Source organism: Microtus ochrogaster (assembly GCF_000317375.1).
Source record: "Microtus ochrogaster isolate Prairie Vole_2 chromosome 14 unlocalized genomic scaffold, MicOch1.0 chr14_random_1, whole genome shotgun sequence".
Lineage (NCBI taxonomy): Eukaryota > Metazoa > Chordata > Mammalia > Rodentia > Cricetidae > Microtus > Microtus ochrogaster.
Window position 1 is genome coordinate 1,960,307 of NW_004949096.1, and position 23,556 is coordinate 1,983,862.

Genomic DNA, 23,556 nt, shown 5'->3' on the forward strand with positions numbered 1-23,556 from the left:
CTGGGTTATTATTCTTACAATAGATTTTTGTTTTCAAGACTAATAGGGTCCACATGGAACAAGAGAATAATTTTATTATTTCTAGCCACCCAGTCTATATTTCAGCCCCCCCACGAAGGCATATCCACTTCTTTGAACACTTTTTCACTGAGATGTATTTTTATTTGTGTGTGTGTTTGTGTGTGTTCGTGCCTGTGCACATGTGTTTGTGTATGCCATACATGCGCAGGTAGCTGCAGTGTTGAATCCCAGAGAGCACACAGGATCCACAGAAGTTTAAGTTATCATTGGTTGTGAACCACCTGACATGGTCACTGAGAACTGAACTTGGGTCCTCTGGAAGAGCAGTGTACACTCTTAGCTGATAAGCTATCTCTGCAGCTCTTTGAAGATTTCAATGAAAAAAAAATATCAACTGTTAATAACCTCTTAGAATTTTCTGTGTACTGAATGGAGGTGAATTAGTTTTGATGAAATCAGACTTGGAACTGATGTACCTAAGACAGTTTGCAAAGGAAAACAGAACTGCATTTGCTCCACATCCCTGTTGTAGTTCATAGGAGATGAAAATAAGCTCATAAGTTAATCAAAACTGATAAAACTATCTTATTAACTTAAGGATTCAATCACTCAACTGTTATTTTTTTTATTTTTTAAAACTGCATGTTTTAAGGTTTGTACATAGGAGCATTTTATACCACTGCTGCATCTAGGACTGGGGTTCTTCCCGAAATGCGGCATTCCAAAAGGCACAGGTAAGAGGCCCAGAAGACACAGCAAGGCAGTCGTGGAAATGAAATGAGGGGGTTAAGGATGAAGTCACCAGCTGGGGCCACGTGCCTGTAGCTTGCATGTCAAGATTCTAATAAACTATTATTATTATTTTATCATTATCATCATCATCATCATTATAATTACTACTATTAAAATGTATTCTAATTTCTTGGATGCATTCTTGTTTTGCCTTGTTTTATCTTCCCCCTAATAATCCGTATAAAGGCTGGTATCGCCTTCTAACCAATGGTTAGAATCCCCCTGTTGGCCTCAGTGTGGCCACTCTAGCTTCCTAAGATCCGTTCTCTCCACTGGGAAAGAGTGACCTTTGCAGGACACTAATGTCACCATGTTACCGCTTTTTCTATTTAAGATCTTTAAACAGTTTCTGGTTGCCCTCAGGATAAAGCCAAACAACTTGAACAAGGCCTCAGTCATGACCTTCAGATGTCTTTAGCTTGGCCCTGCAGTTCTGGCCACCAATTGTGCCAGTTCCAAATTCCTCTCCCACTGCCCAAACATCACTGTCAGTACCGGGCCACCCTGGCTTCTCTTTTCTGTAATATGGTTATGTTCCTTTCTTCCACAGGAAGACTTCATCCAACCCCATGAGACTATAGAGAGTTAGTTGGTCCTTGGTATCTATGGATTCTGCACACTCAGACTCAATCAAGTGTAGATATAAATATTTAAAAAGCAATTGCATCTACTTAAAGACGCACAGAGCTTTTGTTATTGTTCCTTAACATTATTAACAATTACTTACATAGTATTTGCATTGTATTCAGTATTATAAGTAACCTATAGATGAGTTAAGTACTCTGGAGGATTGCACATTATATAGATAATACTATACCATTTTACATAAAAGACTTAGGCATATTCAGATTGTGTTATTCAAAAGGAAGGGAGGTCTTGGGAGGGGAGGAACTGTTTGTGGATATTGATGGTCTTTTGTAATGTGAGAAGACTCTTATTTTGGGCACGATCAGATTATAAACAGGGTGTAAGAATTTTGTCTGGGACTGGAGAGATGGCTCAGTGGTTAAGAGTACTGGCTGTTCTTGCAAAGGACCTAAATTTGATTCCTAGTACCCACAAGACAGTTCACAACTGCCTGTAACTCCAGTCCAGGGGATCCGATTTGTTACTCCATGGTAACGCAGATACACAGACACACATGCAGACAAAACACTTATATGCATTCATTTAATAAATAAATAATTAAAACTCTTAGAAAAAGAACTGTGCTGGGCGCACTACAAGGCACCAGAAGTATTAGTTGACGTGCCACCAAGATGGCTTGGTGGAGAAAGATGCTTGCCATCAAATCCAAACACCTGAATTCAATCCTATGCCCCCCAAATGGTCGAAGAGAAAACTGTTGAAAATCCAACCAGTTCTCCTCTGACCACACATGAAAGGAGCCATTACATACCCACCCACATATATCCACAAATACCAAGTAAGTAAATGTAAGAAAAAAATAACAGTTGAGTATTTAATCCTTATGCTAATAAGATAGTGGGGAAATTTTTAGTTTCTTACTTTCTAAATTCAGTTTAAAAAAGTTGTATTCATATGTTTATTTTTTTTCTAGGAAGGAAAATTATGCTAACATGTCTAATTGAATTATTTATCTTAAAAAAAAAAACCTCATAGGTATAGGTGTTATTTATCAGCTTGTATGGCTTTTCCATATTACTCATCTTGTAAGATTTATCTTAGCTCTGCTTCAGTGAGACTCTACTCTTTCCCCCGATAAGGCTTTCCCTAAATTCTACATTTCCAAATTTGGGGCCATGGCATATGAAAAGACTCAGTGTAGTACATAAAAACTGATAGCAAAAATCATGTGAATCTGATAGGATGAAAACGTAGTAACCCATGCTCAGCATCCTTTAAATGTCCCCATTGTAGCACTTAGATCCAGCCTCAGAGTCACAGACTGTTGGTCAACCCATAGAACCTCAACATAACTAAGTATTTTAGAAATGTTTGTCTAGATATTTATATGTAATAAATATATATAAATATAATAATGTAAATACATACTATATTATATTATATAAATATAAGTATAAATAATATAATATAGCTACTATATTATCCACCATATGTAATAACAAATGTAATATTTTGTTTGATACATGCTAGACATCATTTATTAAAGATGGCAAGAATTAATGTTTTGTAAAATTTTTAAGATTTTCATATCGTCCTTGCTTGTTATTATTTCTGCTGCCAAAAAAGCTAAATCAAATTTACCTTGTCTAGTATAGTCATTATGAAACTTATTTCATGAAGTAAAATTTCATCCATTCTAGTATGTCTGCAATCTTTCTCAGCCATGTATATTTTTGTTAACCGAAAAGAAGTTTTAAATAAAACAAATCCCCAAATTATTCTTATATTTATTTTGAATGTGTCACAAAAAGACATATCCAAAGATCAGATCAATCACTTGGGTTTCTTTTGAGAATATATCTTGACAGACTATCTTTGTAAATATTTAGGCACCAGTTCTGTTCAGATTTCTTTTTACTTTGGTATCCTACTGTATTTCAAGAGAAAAGCCTACAAGCGGGCCAGACATTAGCACAGTCTTTAGTTTCTCACTGAGAAAATAATTTTCTCAAACAGTCTTATATTTCTGGAGACATTAGAAAAACCAACTGAACTATTTTAGCTACATGAAAAGTTCTGATTCTCCCAACGCCAGCCTTATGACATCACTTCCTTTCTTGCAGATCTGGCATGGATTTTTCTTCACTGTGTAGTTGACTTACTCATTGATGTGTTCTCTTTGCTTTTTCATTTATTGATTCATGTGGTCATTTAACAACTGTTTCCAAGTGTCTATGTGCACTGCACATAGGCGTGGATGGTAGAAACAAATCTAAGGCATAGTTCTTCAGCTTTGGCCAGGGGTTACAACAAAGTACCTGCAACAACTTTAAAAAGTGAGAACAATGAGGATTCAGGATAGTGAAAAAGTAGTTTATTTGTTGCATGCTCATTTTTCTTGAATCTCAGGGGTAGCACTACAGAGCTCACTTCTAGAGACGTTTAGCCTGGACTAGATAAAATGATTGTTAAAAATGTAGACAGCTTAAGGACAAACAGAACAGCGATAGTTTATCACGAGATTTATATAATTTCATTGAAATTATCCAAAGAAGTATGATAGTTTTAATGATTTTATTCCTTTAAAGGAACCACAGGACAGCCCAGGTGTTATTGACCACTGTTCCAGGAGTCTTTCTTACTGGAGGCTGCAGCACTAATTCCAACAAAGAATTGCTCTTTTAAAGGAAGCACCGTCTGTCCTACGCCTCCATCCAAATTGTCCCTTGTCTCTCTCCTTTTCTTCCCTAAGTGCATTCTGAAAAGATATTTTTCAGGGTTTTATGATGAGCATCAGGAAGTGGATGTGGTCAGCATCCAATTGCTTTAATATAAGTGTTCAGGGTGTATACCTCTTTGTGGATAATAACTCCAAATGTAAGTTTAAGTCCACATAACAAGAATTACTTGAAGAGTGACGTCCTTTTGTTCCTGATCCATTTAAATTGACTTACATTTCTCTAGCTTTTTTTGTTTTAGCGGTTCAAAGGAAATAAAAATTTGCAGCCCACATACAAGCTGGTCATTGCTGGATAATTGTTGCATACACAGGGACCCAGTAGGTTGATTTCTTCTTACGTGGAAGATTTCAGTTTTAAATATTATTTCCCTCAGTTTCCCTTACGCAATAACATGTTACAAATTCCCACCAACTTTGTAAAGAACCGCACACTTGACTTTTAATCACATTAAATATTCTGTAAAATGTACCAGTAAAGCACAGCACACTGCTATCTGCAGCCTGTGTGCCCATATTTAGATTCCAACCCGTGTTCAAGCTAGTTCAACTGACTACAGTGTAAGAGTTGGGGGTGAGTGCACAGTGATGTTGGTCGAAATAGTCTTAAAATTCAAATTATTTACATGAGAGGAGTGTATTGCTGGAAACAAAAACCAATAGCTTAAAAAAAAAACCATGGTTCTAGTCCATGTCATGGTTGGGCAGAAAAACAAAACAAAACAAAATATAAAAGTGGCCCTTCACGTCGTCTTTGACACCTTTTAATGTCAGTGTCACTTGGTGTGATCTGTGCTGGGCAAGGGAGGACACTGTCTTTGCCTCTCAGCACATCAGACGCCCAGGGACACTCTGGGCACGCCTTACAATAAAAGGACATCAGTAAGCCCATTTCCCCTTCATTTCTGGCCGAGCAGAAGAGATGTGTTACTTAAAATTCAAGTGTCAGGAAAGTCCATTGTAAAAGGGAAATATTTTCAAGAGAATTCCGTTTGATCTTTTTTTTTTTTTTTTTTTTTTTTTTTAAGGGGTGGTGGTGGTGGTGTTTCCAGCCTCTCTCCCTTCCTCTCCAGATCCTGGAAACCAATTAGTCTCAGCGCAGAGGCCACAGACCAGGCTGAAACGGCACCTTTTTAATTTTAGGGGATATGATTTCAGCCAGGACGTCTAGCCAGTTGCCACCGAGTGTACTAAGCACACACGTTTCTCTCTCGTGCACAGACACCGGAGCTGCCTTCGGAGAATGCAGATTTTTTTTTTTTTTTTTTTTGAGTCTGACTCCTAGAAAGGAATTAGATCTGGTCGCTTTCCAAATCCTTCAGCTCTGACAGTGGCGTAACATCACATGGCCACCTCATCTTTCAGACAACCGCGCCAACCAAGTTTACTAAAAAGCCGTCTGTCCAGCATTTCAGAGGCTTTTCCCATCCTTACCCCGACCCCCTTTTTGCATATTCCTAGTGTTCCACCTCCATCCCCACCCCCATCCCCCGGTTTCCAAAGTAGTAGAGAAAGATTGGAGTAACTTTGATTTTAGACTGGTTTTTGAAGTGCAGGTCTTTGGGAGAGGGAAAATGTGATTCAAAGGGGGGGGGGCAAAAAATGGAACCAATTAAAGCCTTTGCCTCATTTCACCTTCTTATTCAGAACCTGTCTTAATTCTTGAAGGTCAAAAAACCTTGTCTTTGGATTGGCCTTTCTTTCTCAGGAACAACATTGCAGAGCCAAGAGAGGGCTCTGTGTGTGTGTGTGTGTGTGTGTGTGTTTGAGAAGCTCGAGGAGAGGGGAGACTTGATATCCCGCAGGAAAGCCTCAGATCAGCAGAGGGGAGGGACCCTGAGGTCGTCCCCCTCGGTGTGATCCTTGTGCCCCAGACGCTCCTCCTGCCCCTGCAGCGAGTTCTGCGCCTTGGAGCTGTGCCAGGACCTCTGACAGAGCCTGGCAGGTTCACGAGTGGGGGGCGGGGGCTTGGTGTTCTCTTAGCAGAAGACGCCCATCTGGGGGGGCTCCCCTATGTTCCTGGCGCTCCATGGCCCGCCCCCATCTCCCCGACCCCTATCATTTTAACGCTGATCACACATGGTGATGAACTTGCAGCTCAGCTTCCTGCCGCCTGCTTGACCCAGGAGCACCAGCAGCCTGCGGGCCTCGCCCTCCGCTCTCCCTCCTCTCCTGGAAACCCCGCGGCCTCAGGGCGCGGGTGGGGGGTTCGAGTGGGCCGGAACTACCGCAGGGGCGTGCAGGGCGCGGGGTCCCGGCGGGGAGCTCACAGAGAGCGGCGCTGGGGCGGCCCAGCTTCCTGGAGCTGTGCTCCTTTGACCCCAGTGGCAGTCCCTGTCACTGCACCGCTCGCGCTCCCTTCGCTCGCCGCGCCCTCGCTGCCTCTCCTCGCCCCCTCGCTCGCTCTCTCCCCAGATCGAGGCTGCTCCCGTCCTCTCCATCTCCCCCCCCGCAGCGACCCCGCGCCCCGCTCGCACCGCGCCCCCGCGCCACCCTCCAGGCTCTGGATCGGCGCCGGGGACCTCCGGGGTCGAAGGTTCTGGCCCGCCCGCGCCCCTCGCCCCTGCCGCCCCCAGCGCTGCTCCCAGCCGGCTTGGGTGGCTCGGCGATGGCTCGCCCGCACACGGGGCGCTGAAGGCATCCCGGGGACCCGGAGCACAGCCCGGGAAAGGTAATCCGCCCGGGGAAGGGAGGCGGAGGGCGGGGGAGGGGGGGAGGAGGCGGCCGGCGGCCGGTGCCGGGCGCGAGAGGAAGGGAAAAAAAAAATGCACACACAAAGCGGAGCCCGGGTGAGAGGTGCCTTGTCAGAGGCGCGTGCGAGGGCGCGGGGGCTGCGGAGCGCGGCGGCCCCGCCGACCCTGAGGTTGGCCGAGTGAGCACTCGAGGACCCGGGGAGAGCAGATTTGCAACCCCCCAAGCGGAGAACGAATTTCTTTCCGTAGCTGTCCTCCCTCCTACTCCCCATCTCGCTCCCTGTTTTCCCTTTCCCCTAGCCCTCGGCCACCGACCTCTCGGGGTCCCCACCTCCCTGCCCCCTCCTCCGCCCGGGTTTCTCCGGTCGGGGCGGGGGTGGTGTCCGCGAAAGCCCGCGGCCGAAGCCCCGCGGCGAGGATGGGGGTGGGGCCCGGGAGTCCGAGATCTGTTTACTAGAAAGTCCCCGGGGTCGTGCACTGCCGCTGCCCCGGCCTAGGCCCGCGTGCATTGTGTCGGCCCGAGCCCCGTGCGCCCGCGCCGGCCCCGGGCCAGGTGCAGTGGCCGGACGGCTCGGCGCAGCTTTGTGCTCGGGGCGCCCGCGCGCGCAGCGCTCCCGCGCGGAGCTCTCAGCCGGCCCCCGCGCCCCGACCTCACTCTCCGGTGTCGGCGACCGCAGCCTGCAGAGCGAGGGGGGCTGGGAGGCGGGGTACGGTAGCGTGGAAAAGTAACCGTGGCCACCAAATTTTTTTTTCTATCTAAACAGGAGTTGGTTTTTTTTTTCTTTCTTTTTAAATTTTTTTCTATTTACATTTACATGTGGTAAGGTTGTCTTTTAAAAAATCTTTAGCATTCCGGGCTTTTGCGGCCTAGGAGGTGAAGGGAGCATTTTTTTTTTTAACCTAGAGGTTCTAGAGGGCGTTGAAATCCCCCATCAAGAAAATAGAATGGAAAGATAATCAGTGGAGTTGATTTATAGTGCACCCCCCCCCACACACACACACATACCCGGAATTAAGAGCGAATGCGGGTCATGAAAAATGTGTAATTGATTTGTGATGGTACAGACACTAACAGGTCAGGGTGGGGAAAACAAACATAAGTTTAACTGGAAGGGAAAGACTTCCAAAGAGAGGGCAAGGCAGAGGCTTCCACACCCCTTTCAGCCTGATGGCCGGGTCCCTTCCCTTTCCAGCCCTTCTGGAGAAGGTGCCTGGCAGCTCCGGGACACAGAGCGAGGAGGCGGCTGTTGACGGTGCGGACCCGGGCTCCTGCCCCTGTCTGTATGCTCGGAGATGCCAGCGCGTTCCGGAGGCTTACTTCCCAGACCAGGGACCACGTTGCCCCACCAAGGATGGTGCGGCGTCCTCAGTCGGTTCCCGGCGGAGGGAGAGGAAGATGGGAGCAGATGCTTAGCCGACCCTGGGGCAGTGAGTCTAGGTCCGTAGTGCCGCCTGCGGCAGCCGTGACCGTGGCAGCCGGGTACTCAGCGCCTGAGGAATGAAAAGAGAGTTATGGGCAGGACCAGGCAGTGAGAGCTGACAGGGCAGGGCAGGGCGAGTGTGGGTTTGTGTGTGTGCGCGCGCGCGCGTGTGTGCATGTGTGTGTGTGTGTGTGTGTGTGTGTGTGCAGTAGCTGTAGCCCCCACCTCATCTGCCCACCCTAGATTTAAAACAAACAAACCAATCCAAAGTAGAGAATTCTGCGCCCCCACCTCACCCCACCATATATAGACTCCACGCTTTGTCAGAGGCTCAGGAGAAAAGTCGTGCCCTCCCTCTCCGAAAGAATGTGCCAGCTGGGTGGCAGCAGTGCTGGAGACAAGTTCAGGTGTAAGTGTGATTGGAAGGGAGGGAACCTAGTGGACAGAGGCACGTGGAACCTTGTCAGCATCTCCAGAAAAATAAACTAGTGGAGCCACCGCGGAGAAGGCGTGTGGGCATCGCTCCCGCATGTGGGAATGAGTAACTGGAAATGGGCAGAAAAGAGTAGGGGCGTGAGTTAAGAAGGTTCTGGATCTCTGAGGCAGAGGGAGGAGAGAATGAAATTTGGCGGGGGTTGGACCGGGGGCGAGCTCCAAAGTCCCTCCACCCAGCTGGTTGGTGGGGCGGCTGTCTTTCTGATTAAAGTGAGCATTCTTATTTAAACAAGGAAAGAGAAATCCAGGGCTCATTTCTCCTCCGCTTGGCTTGGGCGGCGCTTGAGAAGAGAGGTCAGAAATTGTTGCTTTGAAAGTTTAGGTAAATCGTCCGTCCGCTGCCTAGGAGGTAGAGACAGTTATTTGAACCTTCAGTTTTTAATCCCTTCCTTGCCAGCAGACTTTAAGAGGTTTTCCAAGTGGGTTCCTGGAAAAGAAAATTTCCAGTCTTTCAGCTTAAGGGACAGAAGTGACTGCTGTCTAGGAAATGCTCAATGGCTCACGTGGGCTTTTTTTTTTTTTAAACTGAAACTCTAAGAGCAGCATGAGTGAGTGCTTGGCAGTGACGGTCCTGTTTAGGTTTTTCTTTAGGCATTTGGCATCTTGTGCTGGGTGCCTTTGTTTGTGGATAAAATGCACTGAAGTATAAAATTAACAGAAGAAAGCTGCTCCCTTTAAGTGTTGGGAGTGGAGGATGTGGTCAGGAGGGTTTTACAACCTGAAGTGAAGCAAGGCGATAAGGCTTCTTCAAAGGTTCTAAGATGCGATCCTTGCACTGTTAAGACTTTCCCCAAAATCTAATGTGGAGTGAAGTGGTTTTGTCCCCAAGAGTCCCCCCCCCTGCCCCCAGTCCCACACACATCAGTCTTAGGATATGTTCATTTCGAGGTGTGTGTGGAATTGAACATAGCACTAAAAAGAAAAAGAAAAGGCAGCCTTTTCTTGACTGGTCTGTAGAGGTGCTGTAAGTTTTGAAGCTCTCTGCCTCAGTCTGACATTTCCTTCAAAGGACTCCAGATGAAAGAAGATAGACCCGGCAGGTGCACTGTTTCGATAAAACATTTGAAAGGGAACAAGGCAACAATGAATTCAAATGAGATGCCAGCCACCCATTTAGCCCTTCAGAATTGCTGAGGTCTGAGCTTGCTGATGGAGAGATATTGTTTGCCTTGCTGGAGGCAGGGGTGCAAAGAGACATAGGTGTTTCCCAACAGAAAGTGAAAATCTGTAGGGTGACTTTAGGGCGGAGTGGACCATTTAGAAGTGGGGTCTGTCATTTGTAAGTTCTGCCTCTTGTTGGCTTCAAGTCGAGAGGGTTGCCTTTCTAGCCACGTCAAGTCACTGTAAATATCCAGGACGTCTTTTATTTCTGGCCTACGCTCTCTTAGTTTAATTAGCAAGTTTCCTCTCCAACCATTTAAATTCTTTCTGCAAGGGGCGCAGATAGTCTGAGGTCACAGTGGTCTAGACATGCATTTGGTTTCCTTTGCTGCCGAAACGTTCTGTACCTCACACAATAGACATTGATGGAAGGAAAATAAGAATTGCTAAGTAATTTTTATAGCACTCTCTAATTTATGCAAACACTGAGTTCTCGTATTCTGGAAATGTGTATTTTCCCCCTCTGTGCTTTGATGGCTAACATTCTCTTTAATGACAGTCATTTCTGTAACAGGAAGATGCTTCCGTTTGTATTTACTTTTCAGCGCCACGCAATTATGCAGCCCCGCGCGCTTCAGCGGTGTCTCAGTACTTTGTGTCTCAAAAGAGAATTACAGCACTTAGAACAGGACTGCAATTTGAAGCAGGTGTTGTGTTTTACTGTTATGCAAAATAACAGTAAAATATAATTGTGTAGGAAATTAGGGAAACAGCTGCAAACTTGGTAGGAAAACCGCTCCATTATGATTCGTAAGCAGTACTTTATAGATACCTTCCATCGGAGGCGGAGGCGCAGGGCGGGACTTGACTTAGCTAATCCTACTTGCCAGAGCGCCTGTCAACTGGTGCTTGTGGGAGCCATACCACCTCTAAAGTCAGGAAGAAGGAAGATAACCCAAGGCGACCTTTTGTTAAAAAGGCCAGAACACCAGGCCTCCTTTCTCGGCTGTGGGAATGTTCTGGGAACGTAGGCCAGGTGGGTGTAACCTCGCCTGCTTTACTGATATGAAAAAAAAAGCCATCATTTGAGTAGAACACTGTGGAATTTCTTAGCCCAGCTAGCATATGGAGGACTACAGGAGCCCGGGGTTGCAAAATAATAAAATAAATGGCCTATGGCAGGCCATCTGCCTTTTGTTCGATATTTTAAGGTGTTTCATGCCAAATTTCAATCTAATCTTATTATTCTAAATATTTTTATTTGAGATCGCAGCTACGATTTCTGGAGATTAATAGTGCACATGGCAAATGAATTCTGATCCGGAGTGTTTAGAAAAGAGTGCAGGTTAGCCAAGGGTTAGTCAAGGAGTATGGGGTGCCTCCTACTTCCTCCAATTGATCATTGATGGAGACAGCTTCCATGCAAGGCCTTGCTTCCCTCCATCTTTGAACATCTGCTGTTCAAGCAGATATTTTCATTTCTGTATCCCATGCAGCAATTAATGCGTTGACTTACAAAAAGAATCAGAACTGCTGAAAATTTCTTATGGAAATGAGACCAGCTATTAAGAATGACATTGCACCAATGAGGCCACAGATGTCATGGCTGCCCTCCCCAAATGCTCCTATAGGGAGAGAAGAGGAAGGTCAGGGTCACAAAGTGACCGACCAATTCTGTGTGCCTCTGATGTTCCCTTGAGTAACTTGAGAATTGAAAGAAAGTGTGCCTTGGTTAGCCAGAGAGAAGGTAGTGTGTGTACCAGGCATGGTGTATTAAAGAAAGTGTCTTCAAGACAAACTTCCGTGTAACGTGTGCTTCACGAGCATTCTATAGCTCAAGTGTCTGTAAATGAGCACAGAACCTTGAGTTTGCGTTTGTCATTGTGTCCTGTGGATCATCGAAGCATTAAGACTTCAAGTGATTGTATAATGTGATACCAATTTTGTAAGAACCAAATATTTCAATTAGCAGCGAAGACTTGGTGGCGTCTTCCAGCACAAACCATTTATAGCTAGACACCATGGCAACTGTGGATTTGGCCCTTCTGCAATTCACGTTAAGTGCCTTAATTATAATTAGAGAGGAATTCTTGGTTTGAACTCCATTGAGACAATCCGCTAGCATCTAGTCCTGCCAGAAAGGGTGTAGAGTCCACTCTGAGGGCCATACAGCCAACAGTCGACTACAGTTACACCCACAAGGAAACAGTCCCGATTCAGAGTTTGTTCCTGAGGCCATTTGATATCTAGATTCCAAACTTAATGTATTTTAGAACTGCCTTACTCCTTGTTCTTCTTTTTAAATATATATGTACACATACATGCATATAATGCTTCTTTTTTTCTTCTAGAACGCACAGCAGTATTGATGAGTAGATCCTTGGATTTAGAGATTGGCTGAAACACACCATGCCTGCTTCTAGCTTCTGCTCCAGAGAATTGTGAATTGCTCATGCCTATAGGGAGGAAGGATGGCACATGGGATTCCTGCTCAAGGCAAAGTTACCATAGCCGTGGATGAGTATAGCTCTAATCCTACCCAGGCCTTCACACACTACAACATCAACCAGAGCAGATTCCAGCCGCCACATGTGCATATGTAAGTATTTCTCACGAATGTTAACAAGAAAAAATAGTAACAACCAAGAAAGGAGAAGCGAAGTGAAAGGAAACTATCCTCTCAGCATTTTGCTAGGGAGAGTGGAAGTCAATGATTTCCGAAACAGATGGGTATCTGTGGTTTCCCGTGTAGCCCAGGAGAAGGCCTTTGCATCTGGGTAGCTATTCAGATTTTTACAGCACGTTGAGCCACAAAAGCACCTTAGGTCTTCAGCACTTCTGAAGGATTCGGATAACTGGTTCACATGTTACAGATAAGAACTAAGAGGGTGCGGTATTTTCCTAATGCCACACGGTGAATTTTGGCGGTGTCTTCTCACCCTCAGTTCGGTTTGCTTTACCGTGTGTTCCTTACTTACTTCATGAAATATTTCTTGACATTTTCTCCAATATTTTCTTGCACTTCACCCCACTAAGCCTTCACATTCAGCTGGGGAAATATGCCTAATTGGCACTAATGGTCCAGCGACTGCTAAATCCATTGTCTCTCCTGCTGCTAGTGAATCATGGGTTGCATTATACAAGACTTGAACAATATGGGGGGAAAAGGCTTAAGCAGAGTGGAACAGCTGGTCTCACGAATTGTATTTTCTTCCACTCCCTGATACTATGGAATACACATGAAGCTTTAAGCTATTTAAGGAAGAAGTATAGGAAGAACCTGGAGAGGCAAGGATGTCACAGCCCCTGGTCACACTCCAACTTTTGTCTGGTCCTCCGCTGCAGAAGTGCCAGGTTTTCAGTGGAAGGGGCAGAAGGTCACCATCTCTCTTGTTTATTCAAGGCCTGGTGCCCATTCTTCATGAGACCCCTTCCGATGTCTAACACTGGCCCTTCATGGCTGGACTGAATCTCTTTGAACGCTATTGTGTAGTTGGGAGGGAGAGGAGGTTAGGATTTTGTTGACTGTTTTTACTCCTGGCAGAATTGAACCCAGGGCATGCGCAAGTCACAGACTCTTTCTTCCAGGGACTGTTTTATGTTTTAAAAAAAATAAAAGTAACTCCTAGGTCCTACCCACACACATGCGCTTCTCCAATTCAGAAGCATTAACTGAACAAAAAGGTCTTTTTCTCGATTCGCTGGATAGTAGTGTAAATAGTGGGATGATGTTCTATAAGTATGTTCTAGAAAGCTGCTTAAAGTACCTGTGAGGTTTGTGCATAGTAGGAAAACAAAAACAACAGGCTTGGAAAGCAAAAGGAAACGAACAATCCAAAAAAGAAAAGAAAGAACATAAACGTCTTTGCAGATGGTTGTGCTAAGCTGTTTCTAAGAGCTTCCCGCTGGCCTTCCGTGAGGAGGATCTGCTTGTGATTAGGAGGGGCTGCTGACAGGGTACAAGACTGAGGTTTGTAGGTGAATAAGTCTTCTCTTTGTTAATATGATAGGTTTTCTGAACAATACATGTGCATGTGTTTCAAATACTCTTTTTATTGTTTCTGTTTCTTCCCTTTCCTTCAAACATGTCATGAGATTTGTGCGTGCCGTAGTTTAGGGTCTTTTTAGCTTGCTTTGGCAGACTGGTCTTTGTATTAACGGATCTCAGAGAACGCTGTGGATCCTGTTTCCAGTGAGACTGCTCTGCCCAGATTCCGTGGGAAATGACTGCGAAGCTCAGCCATTGCTTGGCTCTGCAGATATCCTCTTATTTTCTCTTGCCCACAGGAGTCCTCTGGTAAACTGAACGCTGAGGTAGTTTTTAAATCACGTAAGCTTAGAACTGATCTTAGATCTAGCCGTGAAAACTTTGAAGGGTCAAATTGTGTGTGTGTGTGTGTGTGTGTGTGTGTGTGTGTGTGTGTGTGTGTGTGTTTCTTTTTCTTGGGGGGGAGAACAAAAAGAAAAACTCCAACCAGGGCAACAAAAAAGAGGTTTGTAATGGCAACCTAACAGCTGTGCAGCGTGTCACTGGACTCGAGCCTGGGAGTGCAGGCCTCCTCCCAGGTGGCTCCATTGTGGGTTTTCCCTTTCATTACCACTCAGCTTGGCTTCCTCTCACCTGAGAGCCCTTGGGCCCTTCTGTCTCAGTGCCTTTGAGTTAGCTGTTTCTCACAGCTGTGACATTTTTCTTCTCTGCTTATCATATGCTCTGAGCTGGTTTAGTTTCCTGCACCCACAGGAAGCCTCCTGTCCTCTGTCTTGTTACTGCTTTCCCAATCTAGATGGATTCTGTCTGCTCCACATGTCACTTCTAGGTTTTTCATTTCTTCCATTTCATATCTTATCTATCTATCATCTATCTATCTATCTATCTATCTATCTATCTATCTATCTATCTATCTAATCTACCTATCCAATCTACCTATCTTATCTATCTCTATCTAATCTGTCTGCCTATCTATCTATCAATCATCTATCTATCATCTATTATTAACTTTTGCTATCTGTGTGTAACATCTATTATCCATTATTATTTTCCTACCATCTACCTATCCACCTATCATTTATTATATTTTATTTACTTATTTCGATTATATAATTATTTATTTTATTTATAATCAATATCTATTCATAGATGTATATATTTATATCAATTTATTGTTTTATTACTCTGATCAATATATATCACTTATTTTATCTATTTATTATCTGTTAATAATATTTTCTATCTATATTATTTTTTCTGTCTATATTAACTCTTACTATTTTCCTATCAATCATCTATCACCATCTGTCTTCTGTCTGTCTACCTGCCTGTCTCTCTTCTGATCTATTGATTGGTTCAATACATTTGATTATGTGTTGATAGGAGAAACCGGGATCACTCTGGAAGCGTGAAGGTGTGCTTTGTCAGGAGTGTGACTCACCATGGCCTCAGCCTTACCTAGTCATCTATGGGGCTGCTGCTGCTCTGCAGGTTGATGGCCTAGCGTTATGACAGCCCCTGGTAGGTTGTAGGAGCTTGGGTGTCTTCCTTGACTGCCATATATTCCATTTTGATTGCATTCAAAACATTATCCTTTGTCTAAATAGAAATTTAAAGTGACCCTAAAGTATTTGTGAGATATTGAGCCTAAAATTTCCCTTGATTTGAAAGATTACAACATGTCATGGCAGAGCTTTGCTGCGTTCCTATAGCTAGTTTGTATTTCCTACTTGGAGCATTACACATTGATTTTGCTCTGGATTCCTGAAGCGTTCACTTTCTCTTCTCACTACCCTATAAATCTGTGAAGACCTGCGATAGATACTGGGGCTCTTTGTCTCCTTTCGCATGACCTAGTGGTAGCTGTGGGTATTATCTCACCTTAATTTAGGAATTCTTCTTTTCCCACTTAATGTGGTTGGTCTCAGCTTAGCTTTGTGACCAGCTCTTTTCCAGTTACCCCTCAACTTCCCTTCCTCGGACATCAGTTTATTCATAGGTAAATAATTACACCGAATGACCGGTATCGTCTTTAACTGTGACTAATTAAAGCAAAGCTTTGTTTGCAAGGTGCCACTCTGAGGGACAAAAATTAGCAAGAGTCAGTTGCCATCATTTGAAGCCCATCTACCCTAGAGCTGGAGGGGTTTAGATTTAGTCCTTATCTATAAACTCCAAGATTGCTACCAGACTTTCTAAGAAGCATCTCTTTGAATGTGCTTCTGACGTAGGATTTTCTTTTCTTTCCTTTTTTTAAAATGTAGTCCTATCTGACTTTAGAAAAGAAAATCAAAGCACAGCTGGAGTTAGTAGACCAACATTTATTCTAGAATAGGAGGCCTTTCTTGCTCGGACTCTTGATTATCCTGACGGATGAGATGATTGAAAACCAACAATTGGCAGTTCTTCATCTGTCCACAGCCCTTCATCTTTCTTGAATAGAATGTTGAAAAAGTTATTTAGTGTCTTTAATGATGATTAGAGAAGGCATTAAAAGAACCATTTTAGGTCTGGAAATGTCATAAAGACTTTGTGTTTTTAATGATGGGAGGCCTAATCAAATAAGTTGGTAAGGCATCCAGCTCCGTCAGGGTTAGCACTGGAAATCCTGCTTTAGGAGGGGCTTCGTGTTCCTTGCAACACAGGATGGTTTGTCATACTACCAAGGTTAATTTTTCTTTTAAGGGTTGGCAATGGGAATGTGAACTCAATTCTGTCTCCTGTTCGGGCACTTGTCCTTGACCACACCTCAGGTATGAAGGCCCCAGCATTTTCTTTCTCCCTTGCTCTTTATCAGAAAGTGGTATCAAGTAGAGGCAGTCACCACCAGTGGAACCCTATTTTCCTTTATCATCTGTAAAAGGCTGTTCAAGTAAAGGAGCACAGAAGAATTCTAAGTGCCCCATCCTCCCTGCGGTGTGCTCAGTGCCAGCTGTTATCAGGGATGCTTGTTTCATTGATTCCAAATTCCTGATTCTAAACCACCTCCATCCAGTCACTGATAAGTTTTGTCTGGTCTTCTTCAAGGAATCATTGGAGGACACCATGGAGGCTTTTCCTGGTGGGGTTTGGGGTTGAATTTCCTGCATTGTCAGCGTCAGCAGGAGATTTTGTGCCTGTCAGGATTGTAGACAGGCAGGAAGGTCTCTTCACCTCCAGTTACACCAAGGGAGTAGCAGTTCCAATGAGTAGAAATCCTGTGTCAGGCAGCTGTTCAGTGAAGACCCCCAAGGCTTTTCTTCCCTTAGGCTGGACCTGACTTCTGTGCCCCTGTCAATGTCTCAAGTTCTCCTACTGGTATCATGGTTAAAACAGACATGTACTAACTAGGATTGTCACAGGCTACTTGAGCAGGTGCGGGAAAATGTGACAGCTAAGACTGAGTGGTTGTGCTTGTTACTCGTTTGCTGGAAAAATTTGGGGTCTCGGTATTGTCATCTATGAAGTAGGCTTAATGTCCTAATGCTTGTTCAACCGAAATGAAACCTTTTCCTTGCCCGTGTCTGTGGTTCCCAGCACCCTTGGGATCAGACAGGACCAGAAGGCAGTGCTTGGTGCACGGATGCAGTAGTAGCTGTGACTTTGTACAATAGTGGGTTGGCACGTCTCTAAACTGCTTGACCATATGAAACAAGGCAGCTTGTTCTTGTTGCACTGTTGCCTTGGGTAGCATTCATTCATGTTGCCTGGCCATTGGTAATCAAAAAGTGATCTCTTGAGGTGTTTGATAATCATTTCTTGACAGATTCATACAGTTTTTGTAGATATTTCACTTGATCTAAGGTTATATTCCTTTCCTTTTAGAGAATGAGGTCGGAAGCATATAAATTTCAGGATTATATTAGGTGTCTATAGTTCAGAAAAGAGGAGAATGAGGTGTGGGTGTGAAAGGCCCCTCGCATGCACCTGTCTGAACGCTTGGCTGCATGTAACTTGTGGCACCCTTTTGGGGGTGTGGGCCCTGTGGGATGTGGTACCTAGCTGAAGCAAGTCCATCACTGGAAGGTGGTCCTTGAGATTCGTAGCTCGGCCCAGCGCGTCCCGCTCCCACTGACACGCCCTCCCCATCACAGTTGACTGAGTCTCAGCAAACCATCGGTCAGGACCAGTCCTGCCTCTTCCAAGTGGCTTCTTGTTGAGTCTTTGGTTGTGAGAACAATAAAAGTAACGAATACAATTATTACATCAAAATGATGTTTGCTTATGTATGTGTATATAAAAGGGTGGGAAGGATGAACACTAGTTTTACTGATGATCACTTAGTTAACTACTTCATGCCATTTAATATCTTTGTGTTTTATATACTTCTATTCCACTGGAATTGACTTTATAAAACAGTGCTATCTTTATGCTAATTTTTCTGAAAGAATGATAATTTGTCTCTATATATTATGTCAAAGGCTTACTTCAATGTACATCTTCTCCTTTCGTTGGGTCTCACTTAGGTTCCTGGGCGACACTATCTTCTAGTTAATGATACAGTCTAGGAGTAAGCCAAAGGGTATTCCGCTTGTTCCTGTGTTGGAGGATATCAGTCATACAGTCTTCTTCCTATACCTAGCAACAAAGGACTTTAAAAGTGCTTTGGCTATTTGCAGTATGTCTGTGTACGTGTGTGTCTGTGTGTATATGTGTGTCTGTGCGTGTGTGTGCATTATATGTGTGTGTTGTATGTGTATATGTGTGTGTGTATGTGTATATGTGTGTATGTGTGTGTTTGTGTGTATGTGTCTGTGTGTGTGTGTGTGATCTAGGTGTCTGTGAGTGTGACATCAGAGGACAACCTTCAGGACCTGGTGTTCCCTTTCCACCTTGTTGGGAGGGGGTCTCTACTGTTTCACTCTACACTGGCCCGTGAGCTTCCAGGGAATTCTCCTTTCTGCTGAGCTTCTGTATCTCCCTTATTGTGGGTTCCAGAGATTGAGCTGCTGGTGTTGCTCTGTTGTTGGGCTTGTGTGCCAAGGTGGACGTTTCCCAAGGTGAGCTGTCTCACTCCTCCAGTGAGGAAAACATTTCAAGCAGTGTCTTAAGCAACATTTTGAGAAGGCAGCAGTGAGTGTGGTCTCAACAGCTTGTTGGCATGCACACAGGAAGTGTTTCAGGGGACTTGAGTTCTGCTCCTGTTGGGGTCACGAATTAGCTCTGCAATCTTCAGGAAGCTAGGCCTCTTTGAACTCTGGGCTGCTCACTAGCTACCAGGTTGCAAGACCTTGAATATCTTCCTCCTTTTCTGGAATTTCTGCTTCTTACGCCTGTCCCTCCTTTTTTGGTCTCTTTGAAATTAAGAACATAAACCCCCATCGTTAATGATATTCTGTGGGGAAAGAATATTAGTGGGACATCATGGAGATGCTGTATGGGAAGAGAGATGTGAGTTGAACTCTCACACGGGGGTGGGGGACAGGGGACAGGATGGGGAAGTAGTATCAATAAATGAAATAATGCCTGGGGTTCAGCAAAATCTCAAACAAGGTAGATGTTTATTCTTTACTTCAGGGGTGGACTTTGTTAACTGTTTGTTCAAAATGTAAACATATACTCTCTCAGAAAGCCGCATTCTCTATTACAGATTTATCACTGGTCTGCACAGTAACGTGACCATAGTTTACAAAAGTATTTCAATCTGAAGTTTACCTGGGAGATTTCGAATGGCCCTTTTAGTTTGCACTCATGCAAAAACAGTGGCTTTCTTTGCTTTCCTTTCTCGTTTTTGTTTTGTTTTGTTTTTAAAGCATAAGTCCTTTCTCTGCACACCCCCCCAGGGTACCATTTTGTGGTCTGTGACAATTGAACTTCATTTTGAGCTAACTTTCTCCCTCTTTTGCAGATCTCTTTATTTGCATTCAAGAGCTAGAGACAATCTAAATCTAAGATTGGGTATTTTGTCCCCAAGGACTTATTCCTAGAACCTCACTGTATGATTGTATAACTTGGTAGAAGTGTTATGTCTTTCTTGGGCTATCACGGAGGGAAAATAATTTAACAAATAAAACAGACCATATCTGAAATTAGATCTGAATGTTTGTGTGTGTGTGTGTGTGTGTGTGTGTGTGAGAGAGAGAGAGAGAGAGAGAGAGAGAGAGAGAGAGAGAGAGAGCACGTGTGTGTGATTGTACACATACAAGTGTTGTTATGTGTGTTGGTGTGCATTCATGTGGTATGAGTGTTGTGGGAGCAGAAAGGAACCACGGTTGTGGTTATCATCATCAGGAACACTGTCTGCCTCCTTGACATAGGCCTCTCATTAATCAGTCATTCACCAGTTCAGCTAAACTTGTTGGTCAGTGGGATCCTCCAGTCTCTGCTTCCCAGTGCTGGGATTGCAAGCATGCATCTCCATGTCTGGCAGGTAGTTTTCCATGGGTTCCGGGGATCAAATCTAAGCCTCAATGCTCATGAGGCAAGCTCTTTACCACTGAGCCATCTCCCAAGCCGTGAATTTGTTAGTTGTCTTTGCTTTCTGAGACAGGCTTATCATATATCTCAGACTGACCCTATACTTCCCATCCTCCTGCCTCAGTCTGCAGGATTCCAAAGTGCTGACTGATACAGTACTCAGACGTATCTGGATTTTTATTCTGCATTTTAGAGATAGAGAAAGATGATAAAGAAAGTGTGACCACAGTTAGTGGACGGACACGTCCTTACTTCCTGAAGCTCTCAGGCCCCCTATGGGGGCTGTTTCTCCTGCTTTTCATTCAGGCTTTCTTTGAACTTCTTTGTCTGAGATGCTCTGATTGAATAAGAGGATGAAGTTAGTATGTATGAGACAGATTCAGCTTTCAGTCTGACATTTTTAGAATTTATGAAGGTAAGATTTTAAGATGTAAAAGCAGGGCCAATACCACTCAACCTCCCATAGCTTGTTTAACACACCAAGGGCTTGGACTGCTTCTGGAAAGAGACAAAGCTTGCCGTGTCCTGGAAGGTCTCTGTGCGAGCTTGAATCCTAAGGACTTCCTCAGCTCTCTCCCTGCCATTCTGAGTGGCCCTTTTGAACTTTCATAAGATACCTGTATGGTTAGGCTCTGCCGTATCAGTATAGACACTTTGTTGACCCCCATGCCAGCCTGGCTCTCTCTGTTTTAATGTAAAAAAAAAAAAAAAACACTTCAGGTGCACGTCTGTGTGGCAGTACTAACTAGAGAAAATGTTAGGATTTGTTAGCTCTTGTGGTATTTGGGTTCACATACTTGCATTGTTTTGCTTTGGAGATTTTTTTTTCCCTTCAGTTTCTGTGGTTGACAATGAAGGACTGAAACACATAGGCATATAAGAAAATGCATTTCTGCAGTGTTCTCGGTTTTTCCTTTCCTACTGGAACTTTGAACTATGTCCTGTCTTAATTTGTTTAATGTTTGTCCCATTTGGTGGTTATATGCTTTAAAAAGGTAAACAAAGGCAAGATGGCTCAGAGGGGAAAGGTGTTGCCACTAAACCTGATGACTTGAGCTTGATCCGCAGCACACATATGGCGGGCGGAGAAAACTGATTCTGCAAGTTGTCCTCACACTCCCACAGCCTGCTATGGCATGGATGTACCCTACGCCACTCCCATTAAATCAATAAATAAAATGTAAGAAAAAGTGCGTTGAGAATGAAGATGCCAACTAGCAGGAACGTGTACTAAGGAAGCATAGTTCTAGTGTTGCGCTTACAGATCTCAGCGAGAGTGTGTTATCCATGTTCCTGGGTTGGCTTCCTTAAATGATAGCAGAATTCTAGTTCATAACATGGACCCTGCCCAAACCCATTTATTTCTTGTGCACACAGCCCATGAAATCTTCCAGTCCAAAGATTTGATAATTCTTGGATGAGGCAGATGCCTTTTTCCATCTTGCTGTGGGCTATTTTGGCATTGACACTGGCTGGCTTGGGGAGTGGTTTACGCTGACTTGGTTTTAGGAGTCAGTATCACAGTCCCGAGATTCAAACCTTTTCCATGCTGTGCGCATAGTTTAAAATGGGTTCTGCAGCAAGACATAAAGCTGAAATCAAGAAAAATTAACTTTACTAGCTAAGCAGCCTGAACATGCTTTTCTAATTCCCTGAAAGATTTAGCCTTTGGCTGGACATACGCATTTTACCAACTCTGTGTAAGTCTTGAGTTTTGAAAAAAAAAAAAATCCCCATTCTGTTTCAATTGCATTTGCTGTAACATTTAGAGATCACACGAAAGCATCAAACCTCACTGTGTGTATGTGTATGAATGGGGCCGTAAGTGAGTGTCTGCACTCAGGTGGAGGTTACAACTCATCTCTGCAGTCTCTCCCTGTCCCTGGAGTTCACCGAGTGGCTAGACTGGCTGGTCACTGAACTCCCGGGACCTGCCTTCCTTCACACCACAGTGCTAGAGTTGCTGACGTGTTTTGCTGTGCCCGGCTTTTACGTGGGAACTGTGGCTCAGAACTCAGATCCACACGCTTGAGAGGCAGCAATCACTTTACTGAGCCATCTACCCACCCTGCATCTTATTTTACCATTGCAAAAATCCCCACTGCTTTTACCACCATGTGTTTAACATATTCTATTTTAAAAACTGACTCCGTGTTTGTGTATTGGTCATGCTTGGATCAACGTTATGTATGATGTTTAAATATTTGTGTTTCTTCAAGATTTATGTAGTGAAATTCTAGCCTCCAAATCGTAACATTAGGGGGTGGAGCCCATGGGAGGTGATGTGTCCCTGAGGATAGAGTTCCTAAAATTGGGATCTAAGAGAGACCCTTGTTCTTCCATCATGTGAGGTTGTAATAGAAAGGTGGTCATCCCTGAATCAGGAAATGGACCTTCATCAGACATGCCGTCAGCCTTGCCCTTGAACACAGCAGATGTATTCAAAGATCAGAGCTCTTCCTGGCTTCTGCGATGCCCTGGCCTTGGCTTCCACGTAGGGAAAGGAGCAGCACTGTGAACTTCGGTCAGCAAGGAGATGAGACAAACCGCACACACCGGTGCTGTGGCTTTTTAGAGTTCACAGCATGATCAACATACCTGGAAGTCCACAAGTGGCCAGAACAGAAGTTTTTTGGTGTGTTGACCTATTTTGATCTCTGAGATGGAATGTTTTTTTTTTTTTTTAAAGGCCATTTTAGGTGATTCAAAACTTCATGTTTGGATTTCTTATTTTCTTTTTGAGTCCATTTGACACGTGGTGACTTAACAAACTGGCTTTTGAGAAATATAGGAAGACGTGAAGCTGTGGTGTCCCAAATTCACCATCTGTGGTATCCAGGAGATGTAGCAGATGTCGGGACCCCGGCTCCGATTTCTGCAGGCTAACTGGTTTTCATGTTGTACTTAACCTTACATTTTAGGCCTGGCTGTTAGCACTGAACCCCATTTTGAGCTAGAAAAGAGAAGAACGGGGGGAAGTGAATGAGTGTTTGGTGAGACTGTACTAGGAAGAGTTACTCCCTAAAGAATGTTAATGTCTAAGTTTTTCTGTGCTGCAAGTCTGTCTTCCCATGTGAGACAGGAAGGCATGGGTGTTTTCCCCAAACTCCGAACTCCAACAGTGCCTCTTGAGAACCAGAAGGGAAACAATATCCCCTGGAGACAGACTGCTCCACCCTCCCCCACCCCCAGCCCTTGAAGATTGGTAGAGGATGGCTCCTTTCCCCATCTCTACCCCACCAGGATGTTAATGGCCATGGCACGCTTCACTGTTTATCTTGGAATTTGATACCATCATCTTGGCAACCAAACTGGGTCCTTTAT

The 23,556-nt window shown here is 44.2% G+C and overlaps 1 protein-coding gene across 2 annotated transcripts in view; it reads left to right on the top strand.

Annotated features, from left to right (window-relative positions):
- The first annotated feature begins 6,730 nt into the window (after positions 1 to 6,730).
- The window catches only part of Mpped2 (metallophosphoesterase domain containing 2), a 180,854-nt gene continuing 164,028 nt past the window's right edge, over positions 6,731 to 23,556 (top strand). The window contains exons 1-2 of one of the 2 annotated variants that reach the window (XM_005364044.3): positions 6,731 to 6,809; positions 12,200 to 12,447. In XM_005364044.3, the coding sequence (XP_005364101.1) occupies positions 12,320 to 12,447 (128 nt within the window). In that variant the 5' untranslated portion in view covers positions 6,731 to 6,809; positions 12,200 to 12,319. Of the gene's footprint in view, positions 6,810 to 12,199; positions 12,448 to 23,556 lie in introns of those variants that run through there. The other variant, XM_026787838.1, reaches the window with a different exon arrangement.